The 19,447-nt window shown below is 38.0% G+C and overlaps 1 protein-coding gene across 1 annotated transcript in view; it reads right to left on the bottom strand.

The window, feature by feature from the left end:
- The window catches only part of GTF2B (general transcription factor IIB), a 38,522-nt gene extending 19,301 nt beyond the window's left edge, over positions 1 to 19,221 (bottom strand). The window contains exons 1-2 of the mRNA XM_007423638.4: positions 19,109 to 19,221; positions 13,583 to 13,689 (exon numbers count right to left, since the gene is read on the bottom strand). Coding sequence (XP_007423700.1) covers positions 13,583 to 13,689; positions 19,109 to 19,125 — 124 coding nt within the window. The 5' untranslated portion in view covers positions 19,126 to 19,221. The remainder of the gene's footprint in view (positions 1 to 13,582; positions 13,690 to 19,108) is intronic.
- Between the last annotated feature and the right edge of the window lie 226 nt (positions 19,222 to 19,447).

Here is a 19,447-nt window from a genome sequence, read left to right as displayed (position 1 = left end):
TGCCCAATTCCTCAAACATTTTCTGAAGTAAATCTGGTGTAATTCCTCCCTCTGCAGGTGCCCTAGCGATCCTCTCTTCCCCTCTGCTGTTTTTGCTACTTTTCCGGTGGTTGCCATTGTAATATTGTAATCCAAAAGTGAAAGTGACTCAGTTGCAAGGAAAAGAGTAAAGGACAAGCCTTCCCTTCTCCCCCCCTATTTTCTCTCAAATGGCACTCCTTAGTTACAATCAGCATCACAGTCTGGCTTATTACCTTTATCTTTTGTTTTGTAAAATCCACCAATTGTCTGCACTCTTTAATGGTAAACAAAAAACATTCCCACAAAGCTGTTTTGTTTGTCTATTTAATTCCAATTTGTTCAAAAGCACTTTTACCAAAAAAAATTCAAAGTAACTATCCCCTTTATCCATTTTAAATTTTCTTACATCCACTCTGTTAAGCTTTTTCCCAAAAATTTTTGAATCTTTAACCCCCCCCCCCTTTTTTTTCAGAATTTTAATTCAGAAAAAATGTTGGCTCACCAAGCGGAACTCTCTTATACAGAAAATCCCTCTTTAGCCGTAAATTAATTACATCCAAAAGTGTTTAAGAAACTGAGGCTCATGCGAACTTTGTGTCCATATAGGCTGCATTACGGCTGTGAGCTTGACTGAAATCCCTCAACTCCCAGCTGCTCAGCTCACGAGCCAACCACAAAAACTTCAGTTCCTGCAGTCTACTCATGAGGAGCAGCTGTCCAGAGTGGGCTTCTAGGTGAGTATTTATGGCAACTAGGTGTCCCTGAAGGAGTGGGAACAGCATTGCGGCAGAGATCGGTGGCCAGATGGTGAATTCTGGCCGGCTCAGTCTTTCCAGATAAAAGAGATATCGTAAATAAGCTTTTTTGAGCTTAATATTTCTAACTTAATTTCTGTTGTCTGCTTCATGCTGCTTGTCCCAAAAGGAAATTCAATAATTGATGGGTATGTATATATGTATTACAAGTTTTTATTGGCATATGAACTCTATGTTAGTTCAGAATCTGAAGATCTTTGAGATGCAAGTTTGACATAATGCCCCATCTGTGCTGTTTTAAAAAGTGAAATGTTTATGACTTCAAACTACATTAGAAAGAAATTCTGTAATAGAGTTCTTTCCAAAAGCATATAAAATTAACAAACTACAAGTTAAAGTGGAGAATAATCTCACTGCCCAAAAATTTCCTACTACATATAAAAAACATTTCACATAAACTGTGAAAGCTGATTTGTTGCTAATGAAGGGTATTTAGTTATTCAGCTGCTGGCTTGCTATCAAGCCTGTAGAAAAGGGAAACAATCTGTCATTAGAAAAGATTCCAGATATAGTCATGATTTCATAAACTATAAATGTGCCAAAATAATTGGCATTATTAAGTGGAGCTATTTTCCAAATCATGACTCAGAAAAGGCTTCCTCTAAAAAGACAAGGCAAGAGGTTTGAAGAAGCCTTAGAAATAATTAAATTCAATGCTTCGTACCAACCCTTGTGTTGCAGAAGACGCCTACTAAGGCTACACACATAGAAAACAGACAAGAGCATCAAGAATTTTATCTGATTTTTCTCAGAATGTATAAGACTAAGCTATAGCTGTGAATATTTAAGATCAAATTTAAAATGTGTTGTATTGCTAAGATAACACCATGACTGAGATATGCCTACATTTACAGTACTACTAATATCTAATCTAGTTAGTTCATAATAAATTGTGTTACAGCTTGCCCCAGCTGAATCAGCTGAACAAAATGACAACGTAACTTCTACAAAGTTTTATTGTAAAGAATTATAATGAGTAAGAATGACTTCTAGGAATAGATATGGCAGGGGATGAATCATAATTCAAGCTGAAAGAAGCCAATCAAGTGGTTGTGTCGAATGTGTTTTTGGCTGCTGTGGGGAGTAGGAGTTGATGGGTTTTTTGTATGGGGGATTTTACTCTGTGAACTGCCCGAAGTAACTGTGTGTCAGTTGGGTGTCCCTATAAATTTGTTAGGTAAATAAATAATAAAATAATCAAGAAGGATGAGAACAGATTTTTCTCAGAACTTCTGTAGGTCAGCCATTATTCTTTGTCCTGCATGCTAGGTATCTCTTGACACAACACCAATCTCTGACTGATTAATTTCGTTTACAATCTCCATCTTGCAACTGACTTTAAACTATAGATCTCATAATTGGCCTAATGTTTGCACAGCTACGCTTCTTCCACGTCCCCTACTTTTGGTAACATCTTGTCTAACAAAGAGTTCTGGAGAACTAAAATGTCTGAAAACATTTCTGTGCCATTTTGATTGCTTCTCATGATGGCATCAACCAACCCCTGAGGTGAATTTATTGTTTGCTAATGTAATTGAAATTTTTTAAAAAGCATAAGTTAAGAAAAAAAATGAGGCTAAAACATGGACAGCAAGAACAGCTAAGATGCATTCCTTCCACCATCCTATCATCTCCTTGCAAACTTACATTGGGATTCATGCTCCCTTCTTGGCTGTTAGCCTCTATGTAAATATTTAAGCATTGTTCCTTTTAAGGCCTAGCAATAACTTCGCTTTGAGACAAACTCTCATTACTGTTTACTGCATCTAAAAAAAGCAAGATGTACTTGAAATTCTGGCACTATATAAATAGAACACTGAGCATAGCTATTATGTAATATTTTTCCACACACATGGGAATGACCTATATGACTCACTGGAGAGAAGTACCCTCTTGTGAATTAGGCACCATTCCTGCCTTAACAACCAACAGTGTTGTGTCACTGATAACTCTGGCAAAAATACTGTGAGCATAAGATGGCATAATATAGAAAGAGCAGAACTAATCAGGATAATGCAATAAATAAACATAGCATATTATCAATTTTTTAAATCATGTTAAAGAAATTACATATTTCATTAATATATACAAATACATATATTCTTATCTAAACAAGGATATCATCTACAAAATTATCTGTGGGACTACGAGGGTTCTTTGTTTTCCAAGGACTGGACACACTACAGCACAGAAGACAACTGTACAAAATGCCTTATTGTAGTGCATACCTTTCCCAATAACAGGCTGTTACCCTGGGTTAACTCCATTCTCCTAGGCTTTGCAAGTTGTTGTACCCACATAAATAAGTCTTTGATGGTTAAGTCCTTATAACAAATAAAAGTCTTAAGTTTGTAAAGTGACAAACAACCTTTGCCTCCCTCCAAAAGTCCTTATATTTGTTGGGATTAGTCACTGCCTCAGTGTAGTTGCTCCTTTTCTGGTTACTGCCAAGCTCCAGCCAAGCTCTGCTCTTAAGCAGTGTTGGTTTTGAGCCCTCCAGCTGAGCTCCCAAGCCAAGCTCCAGGCAGGAATCCCACCAGGATATGCTGCTTACCATAGCTTGTGGCCCTGCCATCTGACCGATAGCCCTCTTGCCTGCCTGTAATAGTTGTAAATCTGCAGACATCACCTTCTGCATCATCTGCTTGGCTTTTCTCCTACACACCTCCACATGTTCTGTCTTAGTGTTCACTCTGTAAGGTAAGGGAATGGGTGGGGTGAGGCTGGCTCTGGACGTTGGCATGTTCCTGGAAACACCAGGGTGTGACTCAATTAGCCAGGCAGCTGGAACACCAGCGTAGCTGCTTGTGAGTAAACTGTGATGGGGGAATGAGTGAATGAATGAATCCATCTCCTCTCAAGTTTCTGGGACTGTAAACCTTTACAACCATTTGAAGAAAAGCATGAGCTGAGCTGAGCTGAGCTGAGCTTTGAGACAGCAACCCCAGCTTCATTCCTTCACAGGGACCACTGTTAGTCAATGCAAGGGAAGTATGCCAGAGAGATTCATCGGTTTATTAGGTAATATAACCTATTATAAAGAAATACATTAATCCCAATTCTTCAAATATACAGCAGGATTAAGAAACCCCTCAGCAGTCTTAAAATGTGGCAACAAGTTATTCTATTTGCTGTTACCTGCCTAGGCCCTAGTTCTAAATACAAAACCCATCAATTGCACAACTCTACTTCACTAACTGCAGAAACTACATTTTTCTCAATCTGATGTGACATATTATACAATTACTAAAATATAAATTGACTAAAGGTTTATAAAGAACAGATTACCAATATCAGGCAAATAAATAGCTAACATCTTAAGTTAGCTAAGTTCAGATATCTGATCTTATGTAATTCTGTTTTTTTTTGAAACCTGCCTGGACATAGGGCATTTCTCTGTAAGTATGGTAAAGTAATAGTAAAATAGTAAGCAAAATTTAACAGAAGGAATTAATGCAATGTTGCAATAACTTTCATATTCTCCTGAATCTTTCTTCTTCGGTAGGGATATATACATATCTTTTTCAGTTTCATTCCATACTTGTTGAAATAGAGCTGCTGGGGGTTAAAACTGTAGAAAAGATAGTGAAATGGTTCGCTGTGTATTTCATCTGCACCTGGTACTTTCTTATTTGATAAATGATATTTTCCTTGTCACATCTTACTTTTTAGTGGAGTCAGCTCCAGAATCTATTCCTTCTCTGAAAATGTTTCAGCTTTTCTATAATCCATTTTGTAAAGTATTGTAGTGTGATATTTCCATCTTCCTTTAATCTTATCTGTCTACATTAGATCTCTTCTATGGCTACTCCTGAATACTCTTACTTATAAATATTTCTGTAATTTCTAAAACTTTGTTTTCCTTTCCCTGGTATTTCCTTCTATTTGCTGACATTCTTGATTTAGGTTATTTTTCCTTATCCTTTCTTGCTTGACAGTGAAAGCTTATGTTCAGTCATCATACATCTTTTTGTTACCCAAAGCTTTCATGTTGTCCTTCTCTGGCTTTCATGATAGCTTGAAAGTTGACATTCTTCTCCAGTAGCTAGGATACCTTTCAGCCTAAGGATTTCAACATCTCACTTCAGTGTTTCAGCCATTCCCTTAGAGTTTTCTTGACAACAATACTGAATGATTTGCTATTATCTTCCTTCACATTTGATTTTAAAATATCTTCTACTAGGAGGATTCACTTCCTTCACATCTACCAAGCCCCACCTGCTCTCACCTCCTAAGCACTGCCCCTCCCATTCAGGTCTCTGAAGCTACTGAGCTACCAAAGTAGCAGATAAAATGTTAGTACCATCTTTAAAAAAAATTCCCCAAGCCTTGCAAGATCAATACTAAAAATATTGGAGAATACTCTCCAACCCAGCAGCTGGATCTTTATTCTCTCCAGTACAATCTTTCCAGCACCCAGAAGCTGGAAGTCCAATTTGGCTTTTCCCCCCCTTAATACCAAATTTAAACTTATTTCCAACTACATTAATGTAAGAAAACATGCCTGCTTTCCACCTATAAGCAAACCTGTGTATTTCACATAGGGATAGACAGAGGTCTGAGTAAAAACCAGATTTTAAATTTACAAAAATGGAAAACCAAAAATTTATTCCAGTAACCTGGAATCATCACAGCACCAAAAAGAATCTACTGCATTTATACGTAATTCTAAATAATAGTTTATTTTACCATGGTTTGTTAAACAAGCCAGAATCTGTCTTGCTAGTTAACTAAGTAATCATAACTTGTTTAAGCTATTCTTTGTTTTCCTTCCCTGTTAGCTGCCATCTTTGGGAACAGAGCACAAAATACCCCAGGAAAAAGTCAAGAAAAGACAAACTATGCATCCTTATTTGCACATCGTATTACAACCAGTAAACAACCATATGTTTTTAAATGTGTCTTGCTATCCTAAATACAAATCTCTGCACACTAACTCAAAAACAACCAACCAGTTATGGTTAGTACAACATGTGAGTCCAACCTGCAACTTTCCCCCATTTCAGTTTAGGATCATGACTAATTACCATTTCCATGATTTAGTATTACCCACTTTTTAAAAATTTTATTACCTTGCCCAATAAACACTTTTGCAGAACTGACTCTGCAAATCTGAAATTAAAATTGACCTATTTCAGAAATTTACGATTCTATGATTATTCCACAGAATAACCCTACCTTATGTGCCTTCCCCAAAAATGCAGAAAGTATAAAGAATAAGTGTGCACAGAAGAATATAGAGAGGTATTTGTGTGAACAGAAATCCACTGACCTTACACTGAATACAAACTAATGCAATTCACACTAACAAAACAATAAAATGTTTAGATTCATTTCTATTTTTTTTCTAAAAGTTCTCTTCCATAGTGTTATCATTCTGAAAAAAACTACAACTTTATCTTTAGAGTTTTTCTTCCACCTTAACTGGTAGTTTCTGTTGGTGTTAGTAACAATGAGTGTGCTTAATCTGAAATAAAGAAGTACAAAATCTACAATAATATGACTATTTTCTCAAAGAGAGATGCAAATATTTAAACTTTTCAAAAAATATAAATTGGATAGAAATATTAAACCTCAAATTTAATTCTTGTAGGAAAAATGGAAAGATATATTGGTTCATCAAAATATATCCAGCCTTAGCACTTCATGACTTTATAACTTCAATGTCAACTGCCATGAAGATATGTGGAGACCCGAACAAGATCTTTTAACTTTTATCTGCTACTAAAAATTAGTAGAAAAATCAAATAATTATATATTCGTGTATGGGGATGACCTAGCAAAATAGAAAACTTCATTAATGAAAATAGCTGCCTATATCAGGGGGTTTCAAATTTTTTCAGGCCATGGAACCTGTTACTTTAAGAAAATCCCAGGACTCTGGCTCATGAGGCAAAGATCTAGTGATCAAACCTGGCTGCTGTTGAATGATTTACAGTGGTACCTCGGGATATGAACTTAATCCGTTCCGTGACTCTGGGCGTATCCCGAGTTGGTTGTAACCCGAAGGAAATTTCCCCATAGGGTTCAATGTAAATCTGGTTAATCCGTTCCGCCCTCCAAATTTGGTCGCACCCCAAGGCAAATTTCCCCATAAGGTTCAATGTAAATACAGTTAATCCATTCCGCCCTCCGCCCGAATTTGGTCACACCCCGAAGCAAATTTTCCCATGAGGTTCAATGTAATTACCGTTAATCCGTTCTGGCGTCCGCGGACCACACGTCAGGGGCAGGAAAATGGCCGGGCGCGGCGGGAAAACAGCCGGGCGTGGCGCAGCGGGAAAACGGCCGCAGACCACATGTCAGGGGCGGAAAAATGGCCGCGGACCACATGTCAGGGGTGGAAAAATGGCCGCAGACCACGTGTCAGGGCGGAAAAATGACCGTACCCTGAGGCGGAGTTCGCACATCGAGGTAAATTTTTGCGGCCGAAGCTGGTCGTAACCCGAAAAGTTCATTAGTAGAGGCATTCGTATCCCGAGGTACCACTGTATTTATTTATTTTTGGTCTTAGTCTCTCACAAAACCCACCAAATTCTCCTGGAACCTTAGGGCTTCACAGAACACAATTGAAAAATCTTAACCTATAATGCATCACAGCATTCAAACTTTAATTCACACAATGAATACCTTTTATTTAGTACTGAACAGGTATTTCCCATAATAGGAGACTGTGGATAGCCAATTACTTCTGTAAAATAGATATAGTTCCTAATTCTAATTAATCTTAAACTATTATGTTAACATTCCATACTGTGGATTTCTGCTGGCTTCTGTTTTAATATTTTCCCCCAATACAAATACTGCACTGTATTTTAGGAACACTAAACAGAAAACAATCCCATATAATTTGTTCAAATGTTAAAGAGAGAATGTGCTGCCCTCTAATGACTGGCAAAATCACCAGCTCTACTCTTCAAAAATAAAAACTGTATGACACCAACTTTGTAGAATTAAAATAACAGTAAATCAAAAATCATAAAACCAAAAACTACCTATAAAAATGAATATAACATAATAAAAGGACAGTCATAAAGTAAGATGAGCATTGAATTATGTCCAAGAGGTTAAAAAGTAGTGGCATCTGGATCTAGGAAAATCAAATTTTCTTACATGGCAGTGTAATTTAGAAAAGAGACTAATTTAATCTATCAATTACACTATTTAATGCAACCTCAAAGGTGTCATAAGATTTATTATACATTCAAAACAGCCCTATTCTGGCTCTGACCATATCCAGACAGAGTTGTCTAGCTAAACCAACTGAAAGTAGCTCTCTAGAGCTCTAGCAGCAATTTTTCTGAATCCTGCTATTTGAGATCCATTTAAATGCCAGAAATGCCACAAATAAGCTGCTAGGAAGTGAAATTCAACATTGTCTTAGAACAAGATTCCTATAGCCCTATTCTATATAATATGTCGTGTTACTTTTTTCTACGCTATTTCCTACATTAGCAACTTTCCAATATTCTGGAACAAAACCATGGAAACTGAGAATACTACCAATGTATGGCAGTTCCTACCTCCCATGAAGAACACAGCAGAGAGAAAACCAGCCTTGGCTCAGCCATGAACCAGAGAAGGAATACTACAGGTAACATAGCTTCACGTTTCTCTTTTTAAACAAATCTGTCAGAAAAAAAAAAACACTCTGCTCCAATTACAAGCATTCTTTACTCTAAAGGGTCAGGAGAACCACACTCTGGCTTTACATCAGTTGCAGCATCTCTACCTAAGCAATCACTAGTAAAGGAAGACCAGCCTGGTTCTAGACTACAGAGTCTTTCAAAGATGAAGTTTACACAGATAGGCTTTTTTATAAAGTAATTATCAAACTTTAGAGTAGTTCCTTAAAATTTGATCTGTATGTTATCTTCTTTCAGGAATTTCAAGTCTTTACCAAATAAGATATTTTCATTCAATTATGGCCAATTAGTTCACAACATCCTAATGTTTACACCATCTATGTTTTGGTTGGGAGTTACAAGATTTTGGGATAATCTGGAGAAGCTGCACAGTTGGAAAGTCTACAGCTAACAGTGGATTAAAGGTAGTCCTTGCTTACTGACCACTCATTCAGTGACCATTCGAAACTATGACAACATTGAAAAAGGAGACTTATGACCCGTCTTCTTACTCGCGACTTGGGTACTTGGCAACCAGCACACATTTACGATGGTCACAACTATCTGCAGTCACAAGACTGTCATTTGCAACCTTCGCAGCAGGCTTCTGACAAGCAAAGTCAACGGGGAAGCCAGCAGGAAGTCACAAATCACGATCACATGATGTCACACTTAATGACCTGCGGTGATTTGCTTAATGACTGCAGCTGGAATTGATGTTGTAAGTCAGCATGGTCACATAATGTTTCACTTAACCACTGTGCTGCTTACTGTTGGAGTCACCAGTCCCAATTGCATTCAGTAAGTGGAACTACCTGTATATGAAAGCTGAAGCCACTAAGTTCACAAGTTTAGACTCCAGGACCATGCAAAACCATTATCAAAATACTGCAGGTACCTTAAAATCTAAAGCTGAGAAATGGGTGACAAAAAGTTCATCATCATATAAGGGTGGGAAAAAGGTACACAGGATTAAAGCTGGGAGCTGACATATAAATACAACTAGCTTCTACTGTACAGGATATTCATTGTTGTAAGAGCTTCTTTCATGTGTAAAATAAATGGAATTTATCTGAGTCTCGTTCTTGAATCTTCCACTGTTAAGCTCATGAGTGTGCACTCAGTACCTAGAAAGAGATGTACTGCTATGCCCAGGGTAAAGCTAATGAACAAGACAGACATTTTTCTTTCTGCCCCACTTTTACACAATATGATTCTGTAACAATCTTTAATCCAACCTCCTGCCTAGGGCAGGGATCCTCAGATGATCCCAGGCAAATGGCTGTCCAACTTTTGTTTGAAAACCTCCAGTGATGGACCTCCTGGAGGCAGGCTGTTCCTCTGCTTAATAGCTCTTATGATAAGAAATTCCCTCTTATTACAAGTTTGTATCTCTTTTTGTAAAGTTTCTACTCACTGGTTTTTGTCCTACCCTCTATGTACCCCTTCATTGTCCACTATGAAGAATACAGACAGTCCTCAGTTAACAATGGTAATTGAGACTGGGAACTCCATTGTTAAGCAACACAGTCATAAAGCACAATGTCACATGACTGTGCCAACTTACGACAGTAGTTCCAGCAGTTCCAGTTGCCAAAGTTAGCTGAATCTAGCACAGGAGTTAGGCACAATGTAACACAATTGCCATTGCCATTTGCAATCTCCTGCTGGCTTCCCCAATGACTTTGTATGTTGGAAGCCAGCAGTGAAGGTTTCAAATGGTGATCATGTGACTGCGGGACACTGTGACAGCTCCAACTATGAGGACCGGTCGTAAGTCTCCTTATTCAATGTTATTGTGACTTTGAATGGTCGCTGAATGAAGACTACCTGTAAATCCATATCCTCTTCCCTGTGACAGCCTTTCAAGTATTAAAAGACTGCTATCAGTCTCTCCTTATCCTTCTCTTTCTCAGGCTCAACACACCTAGTTCCTTTAACCATTCTTTGTAGGATTTAGCCTCCAAGCCCTTCTCTGCACTCTTTCCAGTTCCATAGCATCCTTCTTGCACTGTGGTGATCAAAACTAGACACAGTATTCCAGGTGCAATCTGACCAGTGCAACACAGAACAAAACTATCACTCCCCATAAGCAAACATTTTACCTCTGTTGATGGAGCTCAATACTTTCTTGGCTTAAATCTATGATTTACTAAGAACACTCAGATCACAAGTACTACTGCCAAGCCGGGTGCTTGCATCTGTATTTCTCTAAGTGCAGAACCTTACATTTCTCACCACTGAACAGTATTTTGTTGGGTAGGGCCCAACATTCAAGTCTATAAAGATCCTTTTGAATCTTGAGACTATCTTCTGAAATGTTAGCACAAACACACCCCAGCCTTTGTGACATCTGCAGATTTTGTGAGCATCCCTCATCTAAGTCATTTATAAAAATGTTGAGGAACACAGGGCCCAGGACAGAACCTTGAGTACCCCACTCCATATAGATGTAGATGATTAAGGACCATGTGCTGGGTGCAGTTGTTCACCCAACTGCAAATCCCTCTATTGGTGGGACAGACCATCCATCCATCCCACAGTTTCATTTTTCAAGGAGGCGGCTATGGTCAACTTTATCAAGTGTTTTTCTGAAGTCTAGGTACACTACATCCAGTGTTCCCTTGGTCTATTAATCTAGTCAGTTTGTCAAAAAAAAAAAAAAAGTAAGATTTGTCTGGCACAACTTATTTTTAACAAATCTATGCTGGTTTTTAGTAATCACCTTGTTCCTTTCTAAGGAATCCATTGCTTGACTATCTTTTCTAGGGTTTTCTCAGGTGTTGATGTTAAACTAATTATAGTTTCCTAAATCCACGTTTCCCCCTTTTTTAAAGATTGAAACAACATCAGCTTTTCTCCAATCTTTTGACACTTCTCTGTAGGAAGTATTTCTCAAAAGTTTATTAACTTGATTACTGAAGTAATTTTGTGAGTTCCTAATATACTGAATCATAAACTAACCAAATTTGCAAGGTTTATACATGTCAAAAAAAAACGCCTGACCAATGGCACAATTAACCAGGCTTCTCATTCTATACAAACAAGTCTACTAAGTCTTTAACTGATCTTGTTTGCTATGCTATGTGAACCTGTTATCCTTCACCTCCCACCCCCAAGCCCTTTTCAACATTTTCTCCAACATCTTCAAAAGAAAAATGACTTGTCCATACATGCTCCCAATTAGGAGCATGCAAAATTCATCAATTTAGAAACAGAACAATCTACAAAATTCTGGACCAGTTTGTTTTTCTGTAGTGCATGATAAACCTCTACCACAACCATACAATGCCAGGGTCAAGTTGTCAGTTCCTAGCAGTAAATCCTGAATCAGATGTAGTTTGAGCTGTTCCAGATGAAATATGGAATTCCTGGATTTACAAGTATTGCAAATCCCTATTCCCAACTATTCTCCTTTTTATTTATAAATTCTTTTCTCTGTAGAAGCTTTGCAGTATAATTATTTAGCTTAAATCAGTTTTCCCTAAACAGCTATTTTATCTGATTAAAGCCACTACTTTCATTTTGTACAATACCCCTAAGGGTTGGATCTACATTTTTGAAAGCCTCCATCTAAACATGCATTCTAGAAGTGATCAACAAACACTACATACAACCTTTTTGGCTACTAAGGTGTTGCTGTCTGCAGTGATTTACTTTTCCAGCAGTTTATAATCAATCTGGGCTTGTCTCTAAATTGTGAGCAGGCTGTTTAAATTTTGTAATGCAATAAAAATAGAATCATAACATAACATGGCACACTGCAGAGATCAAACAATAAAATGCAGAAGCAAAGATTTAAGCTAGACCCCCAAGTCCACAAAAATCCACATTGATTCTATTTAAGCCACTTAAATCCCAGAAAATTCTTACAAAGGGGGAAATTCATCTGGCACCAACAAGAGTACAGAGTAGGTAACAAACTTCCCTAAAGAAGGAATTCTACAACTGAACTGCTACTACAGATGTACAAAATTTAATATTTCAGGAACAGAACCCTTTAGGTAACTGGGACATTCAAGGGTTCAGTATTTTTTTAGAAGTAAATATTCCAAAAGTAATTGAAGGTGTTTCAGGAAAAAAAGGGAACTTTGCACACATCTACTTGCTATAATTAAAAAGACCTTCCTTGTAGTAGCTACTGGCTCAACCTCTGATTTACCCAAATAATCATAAATGCAGACCTCAACAACAGGTATATATGCAAGAAGGAGATCCTTCAGATAATCTTGCCAGCACCAAGGGTTTAAAGTTTAAAATTAGCTCTGAGTTGGTCTGGGAAGCTGACTGGAAATCAGCATAATTGAGAAAGCACTGGTTCATATTTGAAGTTTAGTTATGATTAAGAGCCTTGCAGCCCTATTAGAGTTACAAATCAATGTCAAAGATAGCTACAGTGTTAAATGCCATCATACAAACTGTAGAATTCTTACAGCCCCTGAGCAACTCAGAACAGACTACAAACTGCCAAGTGAGCTTTTCTGTCCTACAAGGGGGCGGGGTGGGAGAACTGTAGATACAAATCCAGTAAGATTTACATTAAAAGTAAGGCTGAGTGTATGTTTGCTGCTACAAATTAGCAAGTTCTCCAGCAACTTAACATGAGAGCCAGTAATGCCAGGAAAGAACAAAGTTTTAAGAGCTGCGCTCCTAGTATGTTTAGTGTACGGGTAGTCCCCAGGTTAAGAACGCCCAGGTTACAGATGACCCATAGTTAAGAACAGAGTTTACTGTACCAAAATTCAAGTTAAATACACAATGATTCAAGTTAATTACACGATACTACTTATACATCATTATACAGTAATATGTTCCGGCTTACATACAAATTCGCCTTAAGGAATGGTCTTAAACTGGGGACTACCTATATTTAACTCAGTAACACAAAACATTTCCAGGCCATTCATCTATTAGTTACTGAATGTGGAAGTTTATTCAGAACTGTTTGAAAAGTGCAGTGATTATATATATATATATATATATACACATACATACATACATACATACACACATACATACACACACACACACACACACACACAATCATTTTATACTTTTGAGAAAATTATCAAGCATCAAGACTATAAAAAAGAATTAAATATCTGCTATAGAATTACTCACCTACTACGAGTCCACATTCTGGACAAATCATGTCTCCAGCTCTATAATCTTCTACTAAAATGGAATCTGGGTGGTTTGGACATGTCACTCGAGGCAGAACGTCCAAGCTTTAAAAAATATAAAATTCAACTTTATATGACAATTTGCAGTAAATATTACCTGCTTTGTTTAATTTCTGAATTATTCATTTCTAGTGCTTTTGGAAAGTTCATTTTAAATGAAATTCACAGCTACAACTAACTGACATCATTTGCTAAAGTATTATATAACCCAGCCTTCCCCAGCTGGTGCTTTTCAGATGTGTTGGACTACTGTTGCCATCCATTATCATCAGCCATGCTATCCAGCTTGATGGACTCACCACTACCAAAATCAGGGGAGCGGGGGGCGGGTATGTGGAGGCAGGGAGAGAGTGGACAATCTGGTTCAATACTATGAAACTACATAAATGAAGATAGTTTATGTAGTTATTTAAAATTAATTGTTTAACATTATATGAAATTACTAATTAATTTAACTTAAAAGTCACATATAGTCCTGAATAGGAAACAAATTATGCAAAATTAAATACAGAGGCCACATGTAGCTGAACTAATCAAACTGATAAGTTGCTTATTGGTTATTTAAAAAAAAAATACTCCAATTCCTAGGTAATAGTACTGGAAGCAGGTGCACCATTCAAGAATACCAGTTTACAATACTGGAAAAATATCCAAAGTGTATGCCCAGTAAAATTCCTGATTTTTCTTCCTTTCAACAGAAGTTTCTATAATTACTTATCTATAGATTACAATCTATAGTATCTACAATTATCTACAATTACAATCAACAACCTTAAAATAATCCTACATGCAGCATTGTAGCCTGTTTTTAAAAGCAACTGCATCAAATTCAAGAAACAGGAGTACAATTATTATTTAAAAGAAGCATCTTAAACATACCCCATCTTAGATTTGCCACCCACTAACTAGGTGAGTAAGCTGTACTTTACATGAGCAAAATGGAAATCAGATCACTTAACTTTAATATAAGAGCTATTCTACTTGAATGCTGCATGTTACAATAGTGTTTTTGGCTGAAGGTATTAAAGGGAAGAACAGCCTTTTGTCATATCTGTTGGTGGTTCTAAAATTTAATGTTTAACTTCTTTGCAACAGGCCCATGGGATAAACAATATAAATATTAGCTACTCTTGCATGTAATAAGGAACCAGAATTCTGAAAAGTTCAAACTTATTCATAAACCGCATATTCATTCATAGTGCCCAATTTCTCTTCTTTAATCCTCCTGCCATTAACAAAATCTAAAACAAGCAGAATCCAACTGGAAGCTGAAATGCTACCAATACATCAAGAGGTCTCCTGGCTCCCCTAGATGCTCTCAAGTAAGTAAACTAACTTCAGACTATTTTTTTAAAAATGTACATTTTTATTCATCCTACTAAAATCATATCAAAGAAAAGGCATTCAGTATGTGTTTTTTGTTAACTTCATTGGTATCTCAGTTCAAAAATATCTGTTTTCCTTTATGCATATATAAATGTCATCCATGTTAGGAATCTGGAAGTAAAATAATATTCATAAACATAAGTAGTGTACAAGTTAAGAATACCAACAGCCTAGTGATAGAGAAAAATACACCTTTTATTCTATTGCTGTTGTCTGCATCTTGGAAACAGTGCAAAATAAATAAATAAATAAATAGCTGAAAATAAGAGCTAGCTTACATCACTTGGCCTCTGGCTTTGAAGGTATCATCAGCAAGAGTAAATTAGTAAGTGAATACCACACAGAAAATTATCTGTTTCACATTATTAATCTAACCCAATTCCTCAAACTACCAACTTTATGGTCATGATAGTAAGGAAAGAGAGAGCAGCTGAAATGTTGCCTAATAATGAATTTTATAGATGTGAAATTCAAAAGTTCTTTATTGACAAAAAACAGAATTGGAAATAACCACAAAATTCTGTCAGTACTCTAAAAAGGACTTCACTGGTAACATTTTGAAGATAAACCATAGTGTTCATTCAAGAAATATACCCTTAACTGATTCCTCCATCAGAAAGCAAAATCTCTACATTATTTGAACCCTTTTTATATGACAAACAAGTAATTGAAACACTTTTTCCCCCCACACTGATCCTATTGAGCATACTAACTCTTAAAAGTTAATCTGAACTTCAGTCATAAAGTTCACAAACCCAAAGTTGTATCAGCTTGGAAAACATGCATCTCCTATAAAAGATTTGACATTACAAGCAACAGGAATGCATACTCACAAACATATATAGAAAGGAGCCCAACAATTTTGCCACCCTAGCCCTAACATCTCAACTAGTCCAATAAAATGTATCATGCAAGCCAAACCTGTAAATCAGTTTAATTAAATTCTATCACAAGCATTCTTAGAGCTGTTTTCCCCATTCATCTGGAGAGCATTAGGTTGGAAAACACTGGGGGATATAAGTCAAATCTTATGTCAGCTCCTGTATACTAGCTTCATGTTTACTGCCAGGCAGAATTCAAAGTTTTGCTTCTAGCATTTAAAACCTTCAAATAGACCAAGTTGCATTAAGAACCATTTGCTTCCATGTTACCATGCCTGAAGGTGTTTGAGCTTTGCTCTAGGTACTATCACAAGATATTTAGTAAGCAAATGTGTGAGAGAGAACCTTTTCAGTTACTGTTCCATTACTCTGAAAGACTCCTTCAATTAAATTCAGTCATTCTCCTTACCTGTATCTTCTCCCAGAAAAGCTAAGATTCTTGTTGGTTTTAGTTTTATTGCAACACAATGTTTCATTGTTACCAGTTTTAATCTGCACTTTATTAGCCTTGGTGCTCTTAAACTGTATTGTATGTTCACTGATACTGCTTTAGAAATACAGGTAGTCCTCGTTCAGCAACCACAATTGGGACTGGCAACTTGATCATTAAGTAAAGCGTTCGCTAAGTGAAACATCACAATTTTACAATCTTACTTCAGTTTTCCTTTGCTTTGCAAGCCTGCGAAGGTCGTAAATGTGAGGACTGGTTGCAAAGTTACTTTTTCACCACTGTCATAACTGCGAATGGTTGCTAAATGAGGCAGAAGTCACTAAACAAGGACTACCTATAGTTGACTTATACAGAACATCTTTATATAAAAAGAATTAAACTATTTGTGCATGTGATTCAGTACTATCGAAACTTGACTGCTAGGATTTTTTTCTCAGCACTAGCAGGATACAGCAGAGATTAAACTTTTTTTGGCAATCCTTATTACTAAGCTATCTCTCTTCCTCTGTTTAGAAGAACATACAGTGGAACCTCGAGTTACAAATTTAATCCGTTCTGTGACTCTGGTTGCAATTCGAATTGGTCGCAACACGAGGCAAATTTTCCCATAAGGTTCAATGTAATTACCGTTAATCCGTTCCGGCGTCCGTGGACCACGCGTCAGGGGCGGAAAAATGGCCACGGACCACGTGTCAGGGGCGGAAAAATGGCCGCGGACCACATGGAACGGGCGTAAAATGGCCACGGACCACGTGGCACGGGCAGAAAAATGGCCGCAGACCACATGGCACGGGCAGAAAAATGGCCGCAGATCCGGTTCGTAAGTCGAGGCAAGTTCGCAAGTCGAGGTAAATTTTTGGGGCTGGAGCTGGTCGTATCTCGAAAAATTCATAAGGAGGGGCATTCTTAACTAGAGGTACCACTGTAAATGTATTGATCAATGAAGTTCAGCTTCTTAGTACTATATTTTCTCAACTATACACCTTTAATTAATCTAGAAAACATGGAAAATGAAAACCAAATAGAACATACAATACAAGAGCAGCTTTTCTTTCTAAAACTGCTGCTTAATTATATAACTCCTGTCTTTTCCCATCCTATCCAAAAGTAAAAACAAACCAAAACTTTCACTCATTCAGTTCCTATGTCTTTATTACCTAGGTTTAGAGACAAGACAACTAAAAAACCCAAACAAAAGCTGATATGCATTGGGTAGAACTGATATTTTTAGCAAATGGACCTTATTTACATAACAAATAAATAAAAACAAATAATGTGAAAACTGAACATGCTATACAGTACAGATAAAGAACATAAAAACAGGCAAAGATTCACAGTGAATAACCCAAAGCCAAATGTTCCTGTGATGCCTTGGCAAATCCCCAGCATTTATATCATAAAACAATTTTCTACATACAAAAGCAACATTGGCAATGGCAATGAAGTTTATATTATACCTGCAGTTTCAAAGTAAGCCTGTTGTTTTAGAGATTAATTTCTTCTGACATAAATTTTTACAACTGTCACAGAAACCTGTTCATATAATAGTTTAGAGCAGTGTTAAACTTTTTTCTCTCAGGACCTCTTCCCACTTTTAAAAATTATGGAGGACCCCAAAGAGCTTTTATTTGTAGAGGATATTTTTAATGATATTTACCATATTAAAAATTAAATCTGATGCATTCACTGCTACCTCTCACAATTGTCCAATGGGATTTTAATATTGTATTATTTTTCAACATAGGCTGTCAAATAATTCTGAGGGCCCCTAAGAGTCTTGGGGGATCCCCAGGAGTACTATGACCATACTATAAGAAACACTGGTTTAGAGGGTTCTCAAAATATGGGTTGTGCTCCCATGAACAACTGAGAAGGGAGATTCCCCCCCCCCCCAAACCAGACTGGGCTCACACAAGGAAAAGAGACACAGGCAAAACTAGCTCCTGGATTTGCTCCCCAGTTCATGTGTACAAGCAGGCTGCAGGTTTATCCAAGAAAAACAGGAGTGAGTTTGACAATGTAACCCTCTGCAAGAGAAAAGGCTTTCAAAATACACTCCGGCCTTTGCCTGGACAAGTTCCCAGTGGGCAGTTGTGGCACCTCAAAATTCGAAATATTTAGATTAACTGCAATAAACATTCCCTTAATAGAAACAGCACACTTATTTCTCGCCAAACCCTAACACAATCATTAACTTTACTCATGGAAGTCACGCAAGTCCATTTATCATATGAGCGGGTCACGATGCCGAGAACGGGATAGGAATGGTGGTTACTTTTTTTTTTAAGGCTTTGGTGCTCATTTCTGCTCCGTCGACTCGACGGCTGCTTCAATCCCGGCGACGCTGCCGCTCGCTGCGAGGAGAGCGTCGCAAGAAGGGGAGGGCGCGGGCGGGAGCTGCACGAGGGGTTGGAAAACGGGAAGCCTATTCTAGGTTAGGGACTCAAAGCGCCGCGCCGACAAGCGCTAAGAAGGGCAAGAGCAAGGACCGGGGAGGGAGCAGGCGTCGAGAAAAAACAAGCCAAGGGCCGGAAAAGCGCTGAGGGAGGCCATAAAGGGAAGATGCTCGCTAGAACCGTCTGAATAAGCCAAGGGCGGCCGAGGCCTCAGAGGAGCCACAGCCACGGCTACTCCCAGCCTCCCCGGACACCCTTCATTCTCCCGGCCGCCGCCGGTCCCTCTGAGGCGATGTCAACGCTCCCGAAGCGGACACAGCCTCCCACCAGAGACAGCTTCCCCGACTGACCGGCTTGTAGACGCCATCTTCCTTCCTCTGCGTCAACTCCAACAGGAAGGCTGTCTGGCTTCCTTTTAAGCCGAAGCTCCAGTGGGCCGAACTCGCCGAGGCCTCGGCGACGGAAAGCCGTACAGCTCAAAAAGCAGAGGATTGCGCTTTCCTTGCATCAGCGGGAGGAGGGAGAAGGAGAGGCAGTGTTGCTCCCAGTTCTGCTTTAAGGGGGTAATCTTAGGCATTTTTGCTAGGAAGTGTGGCTGATTTAGCTCGGTGGGATTTACTTTTAGTAAAGATGTTTTTACTCTTGTTGCATAGCTCTAAATTGTAGTTACGCAGTTGCGTGGGTAATAT

Source organism: Python bivittatus, unplaced genomic scaffold (genome assembly GCF_059951505.1).
Source record: "Python bivittatus isolate LINGU-HERP-01145 unplaced genomic scaffold, Pbiv_v1 ctg000700_np1212, whole genome shotgun sequence".
Classification (NCBI taxonomy): Eukaryota; Metazoa; Chordata; class Lepidosauria; order Squamata; family Pythonidae; genus Python; species Python bivittatus.
The sequence above is the reverse complement of the archived record's forward strand: the minus strand, read 5'-3'. Positions and strand labels throughout refer to the sequence as shown.